General features: G+C 50.4%; 1 protein-coding gene across 5 annotated transcripts in view; it reads left to right on the top strand.

Annotated features, from left to right (window-relative positions):
* Nucleotides 1–18,774, top strand: part of ACOT11 (acyl-CoA thioesterase 11) — a 65,828-nt gene that overhangs the window by 30,494 nt on the left and 16,560 nt on the right. For 4 of the 5 annotated variants that reach the window (XM_007978642.3, XM_038000403.2, XM_007978646.3 and 1 more), the window contains exons 2-4: nt 9,696–9,903; nt 10,871–10,940; nt 17,422–17,482. In XM_007978642.3, coding sequence (XP_007976833.2) covers nt 9,696–9,903; nt 10,871–10,940; nt 17,422–17,482 — 339 coding nt within the window. Of the gene's footprint in view, nt 1–5,173; nt 5,303–9,695; nt 9,904–10,870; nt 10,941–17,421; nt 17,483–18,774 lie in introns of those variants that run through there. The other variant, XM_007978645.3, reaches the window with a different exon arrangement.

Below are 18,774 nucleotides of genomic sequence, written 5' to 3'. Positions count from 1 at the left end.
AGGAGGAAACAGCTTCTCAATAACTTGCCCAAAGTATGCCTAATTTAGCCCTTTCACTTAAGACCTTAGACAGAGAGCTCCCTGGGCCTCAGTTTCTCTACCCATACAACCAAGCAGGTGTAATCAGTCTTCAAAGCCCTACTCACCTCGTAGTGCCGAGGAAAGGGCTGCGCTCAAGCTCTGGCTGGGGACCTTAGGCAGGACTCGAGATGTCTCTGAGCGCGGGTTCCCTGTGTTCCTCACCAGTGATAGCACCTCACATATTTGCTCGTGGGTCAAATGAGATGTGAATGGGAAAGCATTCAGGAAATGCCCTCCCTACTCCCCCAGGCCCCTGGTGGTCACCTCTGGGACAGGGGTAGTTCTCAAGATGACCTGCAGAGGGTAGGTGTCAGGTTTCAGACAAGGTTATTTTTACCCTTGGGGGTGGAGGGAGGCAGGTGACATTTGGACTCACAGTTCTAGAATGGGGTGAGGGGGCAGGGATGGGAGCAGGGCATCTAGTGGATAACCTTGTCTGACCTCAAGGTCCATATTCTGCCTGCCAGTGGGAGGTGACACTAGTGAGAACTGGGAACGCACTGAAAAAAATCTCATACATTTGGTCCACAGCGAGCCAGGTTCTGTCCCCTCTGGGCCCTGGAGATACCAGAAGTAGAAAGAGAGGGTTTCTGCATTGTAGATCTTCTGGTCTGGTGTCAAATTCTCCCACAATTAACTGAACCTTGTCACAATGGAGAGCACTGCAGAAACCAGGTACACAGGTGCCCGGGGTGCTGAGGGATAAGGAGCATTACAGAGATGGCAGAGCAGGACAAGTGTTCCAGGCAGAGGGAGTGGCACAGGCAAAGGCCCAGTGCTGGGAGATGGCAAGCTGCACATGAGGACCTGAAAGAAAGCCAGTATAGCTGGGTCACACCGTGGTGCTATATAGGACCATGAGGTTCATGTCCGTTGTGTGTGCAGTAATGGAACAATGCACCAAAACAGCAGGAACTGTAGCAGAGAAAGTTTCATAATCAAAAGGCAGCCAAACAAGGAGGTGGGAGAGAACCTCAAATCCACCTCCCTGGGGAGTTTCTCGGACTGGGGTATTTAAAGGAATTTGGAGGAGCTGGGGGTTGCTTATTGGCCGAGGAGTGAGGGGTGGAGTCATGAGACAGGGAGAGGAAGAAACTACATTCTTGTGTTGAGTTGCTTCTTTGAACGGAGTCTTTAGACTGGCGGGTGTCAGTGGACCCATTGAAATGCAGGATTTGGGGCTGGGTGCAGTGGCTTACTCCTATAATCCCAGCACTTTGGGAGGCTGAGGTGGGCAGATGGCTTGAGCTCAGGAGCTCCAGACCAGCCTGGGCAACAAAAAATTAGCTGGGCATGGTAGCACATGCCTGTGGTCCCAGCAACTCTGGAGGCTGAGGTGGGAGGATCACCTGAGCCTGAGAGGTGGAGGCTGCAGTGAACTGAGGTCACACCACTGCACTCCAGCCTAGGTGACAGAGCAAGACCTTAAAAAAAAAAAAAAAAAAAAAAAGCAAGGCAGGATTTTGTAAATATCTCAAAATAGAAACCTTGAAGTTTTTTTAATGTTAAAGATGTTATCTGTAAAAGTTAGGACCTTGTGGCAGGGGCTATGTGACTTTTAAGCAATAAGCAGCTATAAGAAAGTGGGCTATAGGGCAAACTGGTTAATGCTTAGCTATGCTTTTATTTACAGCTTATGCTTTTGTTAAAAACTTAGCAATTCAGCTTGATTAATTTTGTGAGGATGGCTTCAGTGTGAGCGAGACTGGAGGTGTGTGCGGGGGTGGTCCATGAAGGGCCTCAGAGACCTTGTTAAGGAGTTCTTCCTGTAAGCCAAACCCTTTCAGAATTGGAAAGAATCTTAGAGACTCTCTGGTTAAATGCCCCAATTGACAGATGAGGAAACTAAGCCTAGACATCTAATAATAAAACTCACCTTTTTACAATCACTTACCATGTGTCAGAGACCAGGCTATACACTCTGCTTTCTGCTTTCACTGTATTTTGCCCTTAAAATATAGCTGGCATTTAACATCTTATTTAATTTAAATTACCAGACTGACTTGATATGTGCCAAAAATGTTTTCTCTCAATAATTAAAAAAATTAATGAATTGAAGTAAAATTCACATAATGTAAACGTAACCATTTTAAAGTGGCCAGTTCCGTGGTATTCAGCACATTCACGGTGTTGTACAACCACCACCTCTGTCTAGCTCTGAAAATTTCCATCACACTGAAGCCCTGTAATCCTTTACTCATTAGGTAGTTTTTCCCCATTTCCCTCTGCCCCCAGCCCCTGGCCACCACCAGTCAACTTTTTGTTTCTGTGGATTTATCCAATAATATGGATACACACAATATATGACTTTTTGTGTCTGGTATGTTTCACTTAGTCTATCTTTTTGAAATTCATCTATGTTTTATCATATATCAGTACTTCATTTATTTTTATGTCTGAATAACCATTCATTAAATAAAGATACATATATAGATATACACAAATATCACAATTTGCTCATATATTCATTTATTAATGGATATTTGGGCTGTTTCTACCTTTTGCTTGCTGTGAATAGTGCTGCTATGAACATGTGTGTGCATGTATTTGTACTTGTTTTAGTTCTTTTGGGTATATAACTAGCAGTGGAATTGCTGGGTCATGTGGCATTTCTATGTTTAACTTTTTGAAGAATTGCTAAACTGTTTTTCATGGCACCTCAACCATTTTACATTCCTAGCAGTAATGTGCAAGGGTCCCGTGAATTTCCTGGCAGCAGGCCCAGGCCAGAGACCTCACGTGACTGTGAGGCTGGAGCAAAGCCTCCTGTGTACTGCCCCATGCAGCTCTGGTTCTGTTCCTCTTTCCAAGTTTTTCAGTAGCAAACAGCCCTGTGTACTGGTTTTTCTCCCATTCTACATGTTCTTGGTTCCTTGGGATCCCTCTCAGGGCTGCATGAGCCAGGCACCAGGGGTCATGATGCTTCAGCCTACCCAGGCTGTGCAGGGAGAGCTCTCTCCTTCCTTTGAGACTTAGAAGTCCTGTGTCAATAGTAGCAGTTCTATGAGTGGGGCTGTCACATATGCAGACTCCCTTCTGACCCCCATACCAAGGAAGATGCCAAGGTGACAAGGGGAACAAACACACTGGCCTGGCAGTGCTGGAACAAACACACTGGCCTTAAGAATCTGGCTTAGCCTTAGCCTGGTGACCCTAAACAGCAATGGCAGGGTCTGGGTCAGCAAGACACAGCTGTCTCCATGCAATGTTGGAATGAGTGTCTCCAGTCTCTTATTGCTGATGGGAATCTTGTGAAAGGACCTGCATCTTCTGGACAAACGGAGATACCCATGGCAGTGCAGGCCCCACCGCCTGAAAAGCCATCACACTACTTGACTGACCACGTCAGCACGATGGATAAACCTCAAGCCTTTTAGGTTAACTCCTGTCTGCCACAGATTCTCGGGAAATGATATCATCTTTCTAAATCCAGATTCACAGGCAGATGACAGTCCATGACCTGAATAACCTCTTAGTGAAGATTTTCAGATTCTCACCAGGAATTCGGATTTAGGAGGAGAAAATTTTTTTTTTTTTAAATTTTATTTATTTATTTTTTATTATGACCTCTATCCAGGCCTCCTTTCCTTGGATGCAAAATCAGTGTGGTAGAAAGGAGAATGAACAACAAGCGTATTGTAGTACTAGTGAAAGAAGCACCTACCATTTGGAAGCCCAAAGGGGAGTGTTTAGTTTTTTAATTTTTATTTTTACTTGTAAAAATAAAATATTTAATTTATGATCTTGAAAAAAACAAAACAAAACAAAACAAAAAAAAACAAGAATTGCTGGGGTAATACATATGAGAACTGCTAGCATAGGACCTGAGACTTAGTAGGTATTCAATAACTGTTCACCAAGTGAATACATATAGGAGGAGCTTCATAAAAATGTTGGTTCAATTCTCTACCTTTCCAACTCCCAAATCTTGAAGAATGCCAAGTGTGAACACACTCAGTAGCTAAAGGAAAATTAAGATTTTCCCATTATTTTTTTGAAAAATCTATTTTTTTTGAAAAATAGAATGAAGATATGATCTGATATTATATGACAATCAGAAGCCTGTGAAACAGCCTCCTGATATCCTTCCTCCTACCCCTGGGGCTAGCTTTGAGGACATATGCTCCCTCTTTTACCCATAAGTTTGCTGCCCACCACTACTACCCTTTTTTGCCTTGTCTGCTGGGAACCTCAAGGCCAATGTAGCTCTCTTTGGCAGCGTCTGGATTCATAACAATCCTCTCCTCTCTTATTTGGTTCCTTAACTTTGTTTGTTTGCATTTTGGTTCCTAGTGCACGTGCATCCTGTGTGTGTCCCGGGTGTGTGTGTAGGCTGCCTCAGAGCCTTTTTTGGGACGAAGGTAGAGAATAGGCCGAAAGAGGAGATTTGGAATGTTGACACATACTCCTGCCTTGCTGGTGGGGAAAGCGCCAGGAGGCTGGCTTTTGGTTTCTCTGAGAGTCTGGGGGAGGGGGAGGTGGTGGGGGCTGGGGCCACCTTTGTGGGGACAGAGCATGGAATTTAGTCAGCTCCCTCGCACTGCTCAGAGTGACCTGGTTCAGACAATGGGGCCTTTCATGGGGCCTGGCCCACAGCTCCGGGGTGGGTGCAAGGCCCCTTCTCCCTGCCCGCCCCTGGGGCCCGCCTTCTAGTACCTTGTGAGAGGCAGGGGCGGGAGAGTGGGAGGAACAGGGGCTTTGCAGTTTTGCACCCTGGGATTGAAGCCCTGCTCCATAATCACTGGCTTTTTGAATTCTCACAGAACCTCTCAAACAAGCTCGTAATTTTGCCCTGCACAGGGTTGCTGTGAGGCTCTGGTGAGCTCATGGGTAGAAAGCACTGTGGCAACAGTCTACTTTGAACTATGTTTGGGTCCCTCCCAGCTGTGTGTCTGTAGGAAGCACAGACTCAGCTTTGTAATGCTAATTGTAAGCACTCAATACATGTTAGCCACAGGGTATATGTGTGCTAGGAGCTTCATATACTTGGTGTTGTTTAATTTCCTCTCTATGATGATTCTTGGAAGTGAGTATAATAATCCAATTTTTACAGACAGGAAACCGAGGCCCATAGAGGTGGAGCAGCTTGCTCAAGGTTATCCAAGTTAGTTGTGGAACTGGACTTGAACCCAAGCTAGGCTGACGCCCAAGGCCTGTGCATAGCCTGTCATGGTGGGTTACTCCAGAGGTCACCGAGGCCTGCTCCTCCCCTTCAGGGCAGGTAGGTCTCCTTTGCACCAGGCCTGTTGCTCCAGATGGAGCCTGCAGGCACTGTGATCTCAGCCGGCTTATCACTGTAGTCCATGCCTTCTCCAGGAGTCTTCCATGGTTTCTGGGGACCTCTTGGCCTGGCCCCCAAGCCCCTCTCCCTCTGTCTCTGCCCATCCGGGTATGTGGAGCATTTTCCCACCTGCTCTCATTTGCCCCAGTGTTCATATCACCTGAACCCTTTGCCCTGACATTCCCATCACCTGAACCACAGCCGTTCTGTTTCTCCTTTTTGCTGTTCCTTATGGCCTCTCTGCACCTCAGACTTTCCTCCCACTGTGAGTCTCAGCTCTCAGGCCATTAGTCTTTTCCTTTCTCCCTTCCATGGGCATTTATTTAGCTCTGACTCTGTGCCAGGCATGTGTCCCTGTCCTGGGGAAGCATCTGTCTGATGGGGGTGGCAACTATGAGGACAGTGACTACCCAGCTTGGTCAGTGCCGTGATGGAGATGGGAGGCTGCAGGGGCATTGTAACTCTCCCTGGGGAAGAGAGACGCAGGATGAGGAAGGGCTCACTTAGCAGACGGGGAAGATAAAGGGATTCTAGGTGGAAGCAGCACCTTCATGGTAGGGGAAGACAGTGGGAGTGAGTGGTGCTCTAAGGAAATGCATATGGTCTGGAGCTGAGAGAGTGCCTGCTAGGGTGAGTGGCAGGAGCTACAGTGGCTGGTTCTTGATCCTGAGAGCAGTGGGGAGCCATCAAAGAGTCTTGAGCAGGGGAAGTACCTGGTGAGGCTTGCTCTTTAGAAAGGTCTGTGTGCTCCTAAGGGGCAGAGCAAAGTCCCATGGAGTGGAGTTATGAGGACCAGGTCTCCCCGAAAGGCAGGACGTAGTAAGCGTAGTTGTTGAGTTGGATTTGCTTTTTGGGAAGATCCCTCTGGTGCTGTGTGGAGGCTGGAAGGAGTTAGACCAGAGGCCTGTTTAAGGTCGAATCACTGGGACTTGGATACTGGACAGAGGGAGGATACCAAGGTGAAGCCTTGGGCCTGTTTCCAGCCCCAGTAGCCTACGGGCCTGTTGTCAACTTGCCTAGAAGGAGCCATGACCCAGCGGGGCTTATCTTGGCCCCCCACAGCTGGGTGGCCCTGGGCCAGCTTTTCCCTCTGTGCCTTAGTCCCCCAGGCTGTGAAGGGATTGGGTGAGGGGTCTCTCCTGCCCTGACCCCGCAGGTCTGTGACATGACTCTGGCTCAGGAGGAGGGACACAGAGCCCATGGTGTGGCTAGCTGGGGCCTAGTCTAGCATGATCAACTCTGGCCAGGTCTGCCAGGGCCTGCGGCCAGCACTTGGCACAGCTGCTGTCTGAGAGGGCGTGTCTCCGACCTCTGGGTGCCCTCCTACCCTTGCAGTAGTTCAGCCCCCGCCACCCTGGCAGCTCTCTTGGCTCAGCCTGCCTGTCCGCCCAGGCCATGACTCCATCCAGGGCCTCTGCTCTCCCTGTGACTGGCCCTGGGAGGAGTGGCCCAGCTCTGGAGCCCCATTGGCCAAACCTTGCCTGGGCTGCACACATCCCTGCCTCCCAGGCTGGCTGCCTGCCCACCTAGGGACTAAGAGGCCTGGCCTGGCCTGCCCTAATGTGGGCAGACTGCCTTGGAACCCAAGGAAGGAGTGGAGTCTGAAAGGCCACGCCTGGGGCCACCTGCTGCCCTGTCTCTGCTGCCTGTGCTCCAGCCCAGGGCTTCTGCACCCCTCTCTTTGAGGGGAGTGGTGGGGACAACAACTGCAAGGCTTGTCTCTCAGTGTGCTTCAGGGGCCCTGCTCAGAGGCGCACACAGTATTTCCATTCTGACAGGGTTCTAGAGCTTCCTCACTGGGAATCTCAGCTGGGTGTGCAAATTCCAGGCTGAGTTAGGCCCCGGACTCCTGGAACCAGGGGTGCCTTAGGGACTAGCAATTCTCTGTCCTACCTGGTGAGTGACAGATGTAGCTTGGGAAGGGAGAGACCCTGCTTAGGATCACACAGCACCTGAGGGACACAGCTAGAATTTGAACTCAAGTCCGTCTCTGGCTGTCCCTCCACAAACCTTTGACGAGGTCCTCCTGTGTGCCAGGCCCCTCTAGGCCCAATTTGTCGTTGTATTCTCCATGTTTGGCCCAGGGCCCCGTACGGAGGAAGTGTTTGGTGAATGAATAAGTGAATGAATGAACCAGTGAGCAGGGCACAGATCTTGGCTCCTATGGCATAGGGTCCAACAGGAAGGTAGGGACTCCTGATTCACAGAACAGGAAACAGGAGCGTATGGGAGGAGGGTTCGACCAAGTGAGAAGCAGAGAGAGGACCAGAGCTTAGGCATCATGACTGCTGGTCCAGGGCTGTGTCCATGTTCCCTTGTTGGTGAAATGGGTCAGTAGTTCTCATCTTCATCCTCGTGAGGACTCAGAAAGGTGGACGTGCCCAGGCTGGTAAAGCGGGGACATTGTGTGTGGGCGTCCCTGTGTGTGTGTCCAGACTGCCCAGAAACCCCAGCCGGTCTACCCCAGGTGGTCTGCCCCAGGCGGTCTGCCCCAGGTGGTCTGCCCCAGGCGGTCTGCCCCTTTTGGTCTGCCCAGGTGCCCTCTGCAAGTGGGCATTGTCTCCCCATTTCCTCAGCTCTCTCTAGGGCTTCTTTCTGGAATTTCTTCCCAGTACCCCTGGCTGTGGGAGGGGTTTGGGAAGAGTGTGGGCAAATGGAGTCTTGCCTACCTCCTCCCTCTACCCGCTCCCACACCCAGAAAGCCAGCCACCCGTATCCATGCAGGCCCCCAGTGCACCACCAAGCAGGAAGTGCCTTGGCAGTGGTTACCATGGTGACGGGTCCTGCTGCTTAGACCACATCAGACTTCCAGCTACCTGTGAGAGCCTGCAAGCCAGGCAGCCTGGCACCCTGTAGGCCTCCACCCAGGCTGAGAGCTCCTGGGATGGCTGCCCTCCTGTCTCCCCTTGGTGCCCAGCCTCCTGCCCAGGGGCTCTTGGGAATAAGCAGTGTTTCTGGGAACCCATAAGCCGTTCTGGGTCAGACAGGCCTGGTTCAAATCCTGGTTCTACCACGTAGGGGTCAGTGACCTTGAACAAGCTACCTCGGTGCATTTGGAATTGATTGAATTAGCTGTGGGAGGCTCATCGGTGGGAATTGTCTAAGGAGTATAGACCAGGTGCAAGAGCTGCCACGGCCATCATCCTGCAGCCGTGGCAGGCTCGCCATTGGGCCATGGTGCTCTTTGCCAGTACAGTCAAGCCCAGGCCCTGGCCTCCTCATCTCAGCCCCAGGAGGCCCTGCAAGCAGTGTAGTGTTGGGGGTAGCAGTTCAGACTGCAGCAGACCTCTGGGGTCACAGCGGAGCTTTGTCACTTACTTGGGCTCCTCATCTGTAGGATGAGGATAATAATGCATCTGTCTCATAGGTTTGTTGTGAGGTTAAAATTGGATTAGTACATATATAGTGCTTGTAAAACTATGTGACACCTAAGTGCTATATAAACATTAGTGGCGACTGTCATCACCACCACACAATTGGCATTGGCCATGAGAATCAGAACCCATATGCCTGTCCCTTCTCATTTTTCTCACACATGTGGGTGTGCCCAGCTCTTGAGTTCATGGTCTGCTTAGGGATGGCAGACTGCTAGCCCTTTCCCTTTTCTTCCCTTCCAAAGGACTGATGGGCACACCCCACCTCTTCTGCCTGCAGAGTAAGACATGCTGGCTCCAAGCAGAAACCCCGGCTCTAATTCATGAGTTGGAGAATTTTCTCAGCCAGTTTTCTAGCTGGCAGCTGCTGTACCCAGCCCTGGATCAGACAGCTGGTCAGTGACTGCCCACGGCCCTCCCCGTCAATAGATCCAAGTGCTAGACATTAGCAGGCCACAGAGGCTGTCCTGATGGCCTCTGAAGATGGAGGGAGCCCAAGAAAGGAGCCCTTTGGGGATGAAATCAGAGCAGCTTCTTGAAACACTGTATTAGGAACAGTTCCCTGGGCTTGACCACTAAGGAGCTCTCTAGGCCTCCCTGCACAGAGAGGGGACTCTTTCCAGAACGAAGGTAAATCTAAGGCAACACTTAAAAAAGTTGGCCCAGGAGCTGAAACGAGGACTGACTTCTCCGCATGGTTTTGTCTCCACTGCCCCACTTGGGTGCAAGGCCATGTTTGTGTGCAGTTCTTGGCCAAAAGGAAACTTGGCAGAAGCAGCATCCACAGATTCCCTGGGATCCAAGACCATGGGCTGCAGGGTGGTGACCACTCTCTCGTTGGGGTCTGGTGGGAGGTGGCTCTAGGTACTCTCTTTCCCCCAGACCCTAAGTTCTCAGGGCTGGACAGACCTGGGAGACCCTGCAGCAAGCAGACCTCTCTGTCCCCACCTGTCCCCCAGGGGTTGGCCTCTGTGTTCTCCAACCGCACATCCCGGAAGTCAGCCTCACGTGCAGGGAACGACAGTGCCATGGCAGACGGCGAGGGATACCGGAACCCCACGGAGGTGCAGATGAGCCAGCTGGTACTGCCCTGCCACACCAACCAACGAGGCGAGCTGAGTGTCGGGCAGCTGCTCAAGTGGATTGACACCACGGCCTGCCTGTCCGGTGAGGCTGCGCTCCCCATGGCTCCCCACCTGCCCCTCAGGCCCATAGCAGGGGCTGTGCTTTCAGAGATGGTCACTGTCCACCTAAGTGCCACACTTGTTTCTCATCTTGGCCTTTGCTCATGCTGGTCCATCTGTCTGAAATGTCCTTTCCGACGTCTCGATGCTCAGCACAGCCCACCTCTCTCTTACTCAGACCCCCTCAGCCCTGAGTGTTGGTCCCAGGCCCTAAGTCCCTGCCTCAACACAGTGCAGCCTTTCACATGGCTGCTTCAGATTGGCTCGGAGATGCTGTTGAGCAAAGCCCATGACTGCCTGCCTTGCAGCGCTCCTTCCCTTGAGTTGAGGTGCACCGGACCGAGCCCATTTCATTCCTTTTGTTGCACCAGTGTTCTCCAACCCACAGAGCTCACAGCCTGGTGGGGTGGGGGTGGGGGACAGGCAAGTGACCTGACTGTCCCCCAGCACTGTTTCAGAGGCCCTGACCCAGGCCTGGGGGCAGGGCAGGGATTCCTGAGGGGCTAAGGCACCTGAGTGGAGTCCTGAGGGTGAGAATGACTCAGGCAGGGAACAGGTGGTTGAAGGGACGGGGGCTCCAGAAGGCTGAGAAGCAGGCCAGTGTGGCATGATCACTCATTCAACAGCTACTTACTGAGTGTATACTATGTGCCAGACACTGTTCCAGGACTGGGGTACTGCAATGAACAAGACAGGCAAAAATCCTCGTCCTCAAGTAATTCACACTCTAGTGGGAGGAAGAGAAAATAGACATGAAAAGCAGATATACAGAAAAGGGTCAAGGGTGGTGTCCGTGGTGAGGGAGCGTAAGGAAGGGTGGTGGCAGGATGTGGTGGGAGTTGTGGCCTTGACTTGGGCGGCTGGAGAAGCCTCTTGAGGAGGTACCATCTGAGCAGAGGCCTGTAATGGGGGGAGGCTACTAATGTCTGGCTTTCTTCTCCTGACACTAGCGGAGAGGCACGCGGGCTGCCCCTGTGTCACAGCTTCCATGGATGACATCTATTTTGAGCACACCATTAGGTAAGTAGCCCCTCTGCGTTAGGGTCCTCTGATCTCTCTCCCATCAGCCTGGGGCCCGTGCTCCTGACTCCCTGCCTGGTCAGCCTGTGTGCTGCCTAGAGCCTGACTCAACTGACTGAAAATGAGATGGGAGCAGCCTCTGGGGAAGCATGAATGCCTCTGCAATGTTTCTGGGGGCTAGGAGTTGACCGGCTGTTCAGTGCGGTGGGTGGGTGGGTGTTCCCTCAGCCAGGGTGTGGCCGAGATAGCATTGTGGGGTGCTGTGTGACTTTGGGGAAGTCAGTCTCTCTCTCTGGGCCTCAGTTTTCTCATCTGCAAAATAGAAGGGGTTAGACTTAATCAGTGAATGCCTTTTTGAGCTTGGGCATTCTCTTTGGGTCCTTGGTCATTGGGCTATAGGGAGGCCCCTAGACAAGGTGCGTTGGTCAAGTCTGAGCCAGAAGCTTGGGCCATCAACCTCTGCTCACATACTTCCAGGGATGAGGAGCTCATTACCTCAATAACAAAATAGCCTTTTTTCTTTCTTTTTTTTGGAGAAGGAGTCTCCCTCTGTCACCCAGGCTGGAATGCAATGGCATGATCTTGGTTCACTACAATCTCTGCCTCCCAGGTTTAAGCAATTCTTGTGCCTCAGCTTCATGGGTAGCTGGGATTACAGGTGCCTGCCACAAGGCCCAGCTAATTTTTTTGTATTTTTAGTAGAGTCGGGGTTTCACCATGTTGGCCAGGCTGGTCTCGATCTCCTGACCTTAGGTGATCCACTCGCCCTGGCCTCCCAAAGCACTGGGATTACAGACATAAGCCACCGCACCTGGCCTTTTCTTTTCTTTTTTTTTTTTATGGCTGTACAGAATAGAAGAATATTCATCACACACACTGGGCTTTGCCTCCCCATAGCTTTGCCCATAGATCCTGCTTCTGGGATCCAAGGAGCAGGCTGAGCCCTTGGCTCAGGACAGGCTGCAGGGCCACACACAGAGCTCTTGTCTCTGAACCTGATCCTAAACTCATTAGCACTACTAGGACATCAAGTGCCAAGGGCTTATTTGGGACTCACTGGGTGCTCAGTGTGTCACCATTAAGGAAGAAGACTGGCCAGTCCCTGTACTTACTCATTCAGTCATCAGTCATTCCCTCACCACACACTTAACATTAGATGAGCACCTTTTCCAGACCAGGGGCCTTGCTGAGACTGGGCATGCAAAGTCCACTGGAGCACAGCCTCTTCCCCGGAACTCCCAGTCTTCAAGGGAGGCAGATGTAGGAACGTTATTCAATTTGCAGTGAGAAGTTCTGTGCAATAATGGGCTCTGGGCCAGGTGGGGTGGCTCACGCCTGTAACCTCAGCACTTTGGGAAGCCTAGGTAGGTGGATCACGAGGTCAGGAGTTCAAGACCAGCCTGGCCAACATGGTGAAACCCCATCTTTACTGAAAATACAAAAAACTAGCCGGGTTTGGTGGTGGGCACCTGTAATCTCAGCTACTCGGGAGGCTGAGGCAGAGAATTGCTTGAATCTGGGAAGCAGAGGTTGGAGTGAGCTGAGGTCACACCACTGCACTCCAGCCTGCCAGCTTGGGCGAGAGGGTGAGCGAGCGAGCCTCTGTCTCAAAAAAAAAGGGCTCTGCTTTGTAATTTTTTTTCGTTGTTGTTGAGACAGAGTCTTGCTCTGTTGCCCAAGCTGGAGTGCAATGATGTGATCTTGGCTCACTGCAACCTCCACCTCCCGGGTTCAAGTGATTCTCCTGCCTCAGCCTCTTGAGTAGCTGGGATTACAGGTGTGTGACACCACACCCAGCTAAGTTTTGTATTTTTAGTAGAGACATGGTTTCACCATGTTGGCTAAGCTGGTCTCGAACTCCTGACCTCAAGTGATCTGCTTGCCTTGGCCTCCCAACGTGCTGGGATTACAGGCGTGAGCCACCCTGCCTGGCCTCCTTTGTAATACCTTTTATTTTAGAATAGTTCTAAATTCATAAAAACATTGTATCTCTAAAGATAGTACAAGGCCGGGTGCAGTGGCTTGTGCCCGTAATCCCAGAACTTTGGGAGGCTGAGGCAGGCAGATTACTTGAGCTCAGGAGTTTGAGACCAGCTGGGCAACATGGCAAAACCCTGTCTCTACCAAAAATTAGCTGGGCATGGTGATATACACCTGTGGTCCCAGCTACTTGGGAGGCTGAGGTGGGAGGATCACTTGAGCCTGGGAGGTAGAGGTTGCAATGAGCCAAGATCACACCACTGCACTCCAACCTGGGTGACATAGTGAGACCCCGTCTCAGGATAAATAAAAAAATTAAAATAAAGATAGTACAGAGAGTTCCCATACACCCCACACCCAGGTGCCCCGTGATTAACATCTTACATTTGTAGGGTACCTTTGTCACAATTAGTGCACCAATACTGATACATTATTTTGATGCCTTTTAAAATACGTTAACTTATTTGATCCTCAAAACAATACTATGTGGTCAAAACTATTAGTATCCTCATTTTACAGATAAGGAAACTGAGGCACAGAGAAACAAAGTACCTTGTTGAAGGTGGTACATCTAATGGAGGACCCAGGATACACTACCAGGCAGGCAGTACGGCCCCAGAGCCGATGCTCTTCACCAGTGGGCTGTATTTCCTATATGTCTGGGGGTAGGTGTTGTGGCACTGAGGGTAGTCAAGGGGGGGCTTCCTGGAGGAGGCATTTGAGCTGACTTCAGTACTGTCAGCTCTGTACATAGTGATACTTTGAAGCCAGTGGAGCTGTGTCTGGGCCAGCTCCAGGTTCCCGTAGCCAGCACAAGTTCTTTTACTTAGGGGAGCAGGAATAGAGAGGGCTAGGGGTACATGCATGATGGCTGGACCTGCTGCAAGGCACAGCAGAGTGAAGGTGAATCTGGGCGGAGGAGGCTGTGGGTGGAAGGGAAAGCCAGAGAGGATGCCGGGAAGAAGGACAAGCTGGGGAGGGGCCTGGAGCATGGTTGGTGGCCAGGGAAGGCCTGGACACACCTGAGGAAAGATTAAGAAGTTTGTTTGTTTGTTTGTTTCTGCTTTTGCCACTTAAAAATATTTCCAAATGTATGTCTAAGGACTAAGAACTCTTTTTATATTTATTTATTCATTTTTTTTTGAGATGGAGTCTTGCTCTGTCACCCAGGCTGGAGTGCAGTGGCGCAATTTTGGCTCACTGCAACCTCTGCCTCCCAGGTTCAAGCAATTCTCCTGTCTGAGTGTACTGAGTAGGTAGGATTACTGGTGCCTGCCACCAAGCTGGGCTAATTTTTGTATTTTTATTAGAGATATGGTTTCACCATATTGGTCAGGCTGGCCTTGAATTCCTGACCTCAGGTGATCTGCTTACCTTGGCCTCCCAAAGTGATGGGATTACAGGTGTGAGCCACCATACCTGGCCCTCTTTTTTTTTTTTGAGAGAAGGATTCTTTTTAAACAAAACCTTAACATTAACATCATTACCACATCTAAAAAATTAACAATAATTTTCACTAACATCACTAGTCAGTGTTCAAATGCCCAAACTGTCTCATGAATTTGTTATTATTTGGTTTGCTTTGCAGTTATTTATTTTTTCAAGATGGAGTATTGCTCTGTTGCCCAGGCTGGGATGCAGTGGCACCATCATAGCTCACTGCGGCCCTGAACTTCTGGGCTCAAGCGATCCTTCCACCTTAGCCTCCCTAGTAGCTGGGACTACAGGCATGTGGCACCATACCTGGCTAATTAAATTTTATTTTGTTATTATTTTTTATTTTTGTAGAGACGTGGTGTCGATCTCGCTATGTTGATCAGGCTGGTCTCAAATTCCTAGCTTCAAGTGATCCTCCCACCTCTGCCTTCTAAAGTATTAAGATAACAGGCATGAGCCACCACACCCAGCCTGTAGTTATTTTGTTATTCAAGTCAGGATGCAAATAATTGTAATTGGTTGCTTCTTAAAAAAACTCTATAGGGAGGCCAAGGCCAGCGGATCATGAGATCAGGAGATTGAGACCATCCTGGCTAACACGGTGAAACTCCATCTCTACTAAAAACACAAAAAATTAGCCAGGCATGGTGGCGGGTGCTTGTAGTCCCAGCTACTCGGGAGGCTAAGACAGGAGAATGGCATGAACCTGGGAGGCAGAGCTTGCAGTGAGCCGAGATAGTGCCACTGCACTCCAGCCTGGGTGACAGAGTGAGACCCTGTCTCAAAAAAAAAAAACCCAAAAAACCAAAAAACTCTATAGATACCCACCAATCCTCCACCAGCTCTCTGGCACGATCTGTCTCTCTCTCAAAATGTATTTGTTGAGGAAACCTGGCCATTTGACCTCTAGAGTCCTTCATCATCTGGGTTTTCTGTTTGAATTTCTGTGGTGCAATTAACATGTTCCTCTGTCTCCTGAGAGTAAATTGGTCTAGGGAAGGTCTTGATGGGGGTCAGATTTATTTATGGGGGGTTGCTTTTCTGCATTGTGAAGAACACCTGGAGGGGTGTCCGGGAACTCCGGGGCCCCTGAGGAAGCTGGGCAGTGGCCCTGGGGAGGGATACGGTTTGGGCCTGAGCTGTGGGGACAGAGGGCAGTTAGGAAGGAGGAGGAGCTTAGCAACCTAGATGGGTGTCTGGTTGACTTTGGGGGAAGGTAGAGAGAGAAGGAGGGAGAGGAGGAAAAGTCACAAATTCCTCTCAGCACTAGAGAAAATAGACTTTTATTTTTATTTGGAGGACCACAGAAATTTTTTGCCCTAATGTTTGATCATGAAAGCTTTCAAACATATAGAAAAGTTGAATAGTACAATGATCACCACCACTGAGACCCAATAATTAACATTTTTCTAAATTTGCTTTATCTATGTATGGACAAATAAATAAATACATATACTTTTTTTCTTATTAAGAGACAAAGTCTCACTCCATCACCCAGGCTGGAATGCAGTGGTGCAATCTTGGCTCATGGCAACCTCCACCTCCTGGGTTCAAGCGATTCTTGTGACTCAGCCTCCCAAGTAGCTGGAATTACAGGTGTGCCCTACCATGCTTGGCTTATTTATTTATTCATTTATTTTTGTAGTTTTAGTAGAGTTTCATCATGTTGGCTAGGCTGGTCTCGAACATCTGAACTCAGGTGATCTGCCTGCCTTGGTCTCCCTAAGTGCTGGGATTACAGATGTAATATATATATCCTTTCTCTCTCTCTCTCTGCTAAATGATTTGAAAGTGAGATGCAGACATCGTGATGCTTCATCTGTCACTATGTCAGCATAGATCTCCTAAAAATGACCCTCCCCTCCGTGATCATTAGTATTACTGAAAAAATGAACAGGAATCATATCAACAAATGTATGGCAAATGTGAGCTTGTGGTATTTATTGAGCTCCTGCTGTGGGCCAGGCCTGGCGCTTGGCTCAGTCCCACTGTCTCTCACTTGACCCTCAGAACCACAGGCAGTACTTTACACAGGAGGAAAGGGACTCAGAGAGGCAAAGTGACTCACCCAAGGTCACACAGCTCTGTAGTGTGATGGTCAAGGTGGAGCTTGACTGGAACGCAGGCCTGTGTGGCCATTCCCACTGCGTTCATGGTGGCCCCTTGACCAGCAGGCCCCTTGGAATGGACCCTTCCTAGACTTGGCCAGGAGACTGTCATTTGAGAAAGAAGTCGGCATGGCACTCTCCATGTTCATGAGCCAAGGCTGACGAACCTTGAAAGTGAAAAGACCTGCTGGAGATCACACAACCATTGAATGGGGCCAGCCTTTAGCCTCCTGCCCCTCCTCCCCACGATCCATCAGCTGGGCACCCTCTGCCCCCTCCATTAGGCACGGCCCAGGCTAGGAGGCTCTCCTGGGGATTCATTTGGATGTGGGAATCATTCCAGAAGGACAGGTTGCAACTGGAAAGAGTGGGGCTGGTGCAGTCAACAGAGTCAGTCTAGAAGCCTGGCGCTGCCAGTTTTTAGCTTGGTGACCTTGGGCAAATGACTTAACCTTTCTAATGCTCAGTTTCTCCTAAACCTGCCTGCCAAGCTTATTCTGAGGCTCCAATGGGGCAGTGCACAGTGCCTGGCACCTAGCAGGCATTCTTTAAATGTTGCCATTTCTCTCCCCGCCCTTTGTTTATAGCATCTTGCCCTTACTAGGCAGTGGGCCACTGCAGGGCAGGGAGGGCTCCCTTGAGGAGGGGACCATTGAGCCAAGTGCAGAAAGAAGCACAGGCATTAATTGGACAACAGGGAGTAGGGAACGGGGGAGCAGATGAGTGCAATTATGCTACTTCTCTCAGCCTCAGCTTCCCCATCTGTGAAATGGGGTGCTGACACTATCTTGCTGGCTGGCTTTGAGGACTTGGTGACATCGCAGATGTGAATATGCCCTGCAAACCGTGAAGTTCTCCTGCCAGCTCCCCACAAGAGAGGCGCTGCAAGTATCTGAGGCCCCTGTTCCTCACTCTGGCCCCTCTGGAAGGCTTACCTCCTGCTTTCCTCTTCCCAGTGTTGGACAAGTGGTGAATATCAAGGCCAAGGTGAACCGGGCCTTCAACTCCAGCATGGAGGTGTGTGGGGTGGGCACTGCTTGGGAGTGGGTGCGTGGGTGGGTCCTCTACCTCCTCTATCCATTCTTCTCCCTGCAGCCCAGGGCCACTCACCCTCGCAGGGCCCTGATTAGAACAGCAGAGTTCTGTAATGACTGGCAGAGCAAGGGGAATCCCAAGGATCTTCCTGCCCCATTTCCCATAACACAGACAGGGAAATTGAGGCCCAGGAGGGGAAGGGACTTGTCCCAGGTCACTGAGCTACAAAGATTCCAGCATGGGACTTGACTTCCAGGCCCCCGAGTCTTCAGATCTAGCCTCAGCAGCCTAGTGTTTGTGGGAATGGAGGGAAGGCAGCAGGAGCACCTGATCTCAGAGGAGGAGCTGGGGCAGGGAGAGTGCTGGGTTGGCCCATGAGCTTGCCTCCCACAGCCCGTTTCTGCATCTGCAAAAGGGAACGTGATTCCTATGTGGCAGAGTTGTCGAGTTAATGGACTGCTGGTGATGCCCAGGGCTCTGTGAGCTGTGGGGGAGGGCTCTATTTCCTGCCTATGGACTTCAGGCCCAGGCAACTTCACTAGCTGGGCCCATGGTTCCTGAGGGAGCACTGAGGCTGGGTGACATAGTCCTGAGTATGCCTCTGGGCACCCCGTAAGTGCTCAGGTACTCCTAGGTGCCTGTTCTTGATCTTTTATTTTTATTTTTATTATTTTTTTGAGATGAAGTCTTACTCTGTCACCCAATCTGGAGTGCAGTGGTGTAACCTTGAACTCCTGGGCTTTAGCAATATTCCTGCCTCAGCCTCGTGAGTAGCTGGGACTACAGACATGCACCACCACACCCAGCTAATTTTTGTGTGTATATATATATATATATATATTTTTTTTTTTTTCCAGAGACAGGAGTCTCACTGTGTTGCCCTGGCTTGTTTTGAACTCCTGGCCTCAAGTGATCCTTCCGCTGCAGCCTCCCAAAATTCTAGGATGACAGGCCATGGAGCCTGGCCTATCCTTTAAATGTAGCCAACATTCTACCCATAGTAAGCCCTGTTGTAGACATAGTCTCATTTTAATCCTCTCAACAATCCCTTAAGGGTAGGTCTGATCACTCCCACCTTGTAGATGAGGAAACTGAGGCCCAGATAAGGGAAGTGTCTTGCCCAAGGTTTCCCGGGGACCCAAGGGCAGAGTCAAAACCCATCTCAGATCTCTGGCCTCCCAGACCTGGTAGGTGGTGCAGAAACTCCAGAGGCCTGGGCTGGGCTGGGACTTGCTGTCTGGCGGAGCTGCGGGCCTTCTCACTGGTGAGTGCAA

The sequence above is a fragment of the Chlorocebus sabaeus genome, chromosome 20 (assembly GCF_047675955.1).
Source record: "Chlorocebus sabaeus isolate Y175 chromosome 20, mChlSab1.0.hap1, whole genome shotgun sequence".
Lineage (NCBI taxonomy): Eukaryota > Metazoa > Chordata > Mammalia > Primates > Cercopithecidae > Chlorocebus > Chlorocebus sabaeus.
Note: the sequence above shows the minus strand (reverse complement) of the source record. Positions and strands in the feature narration are given on the sequence as shown.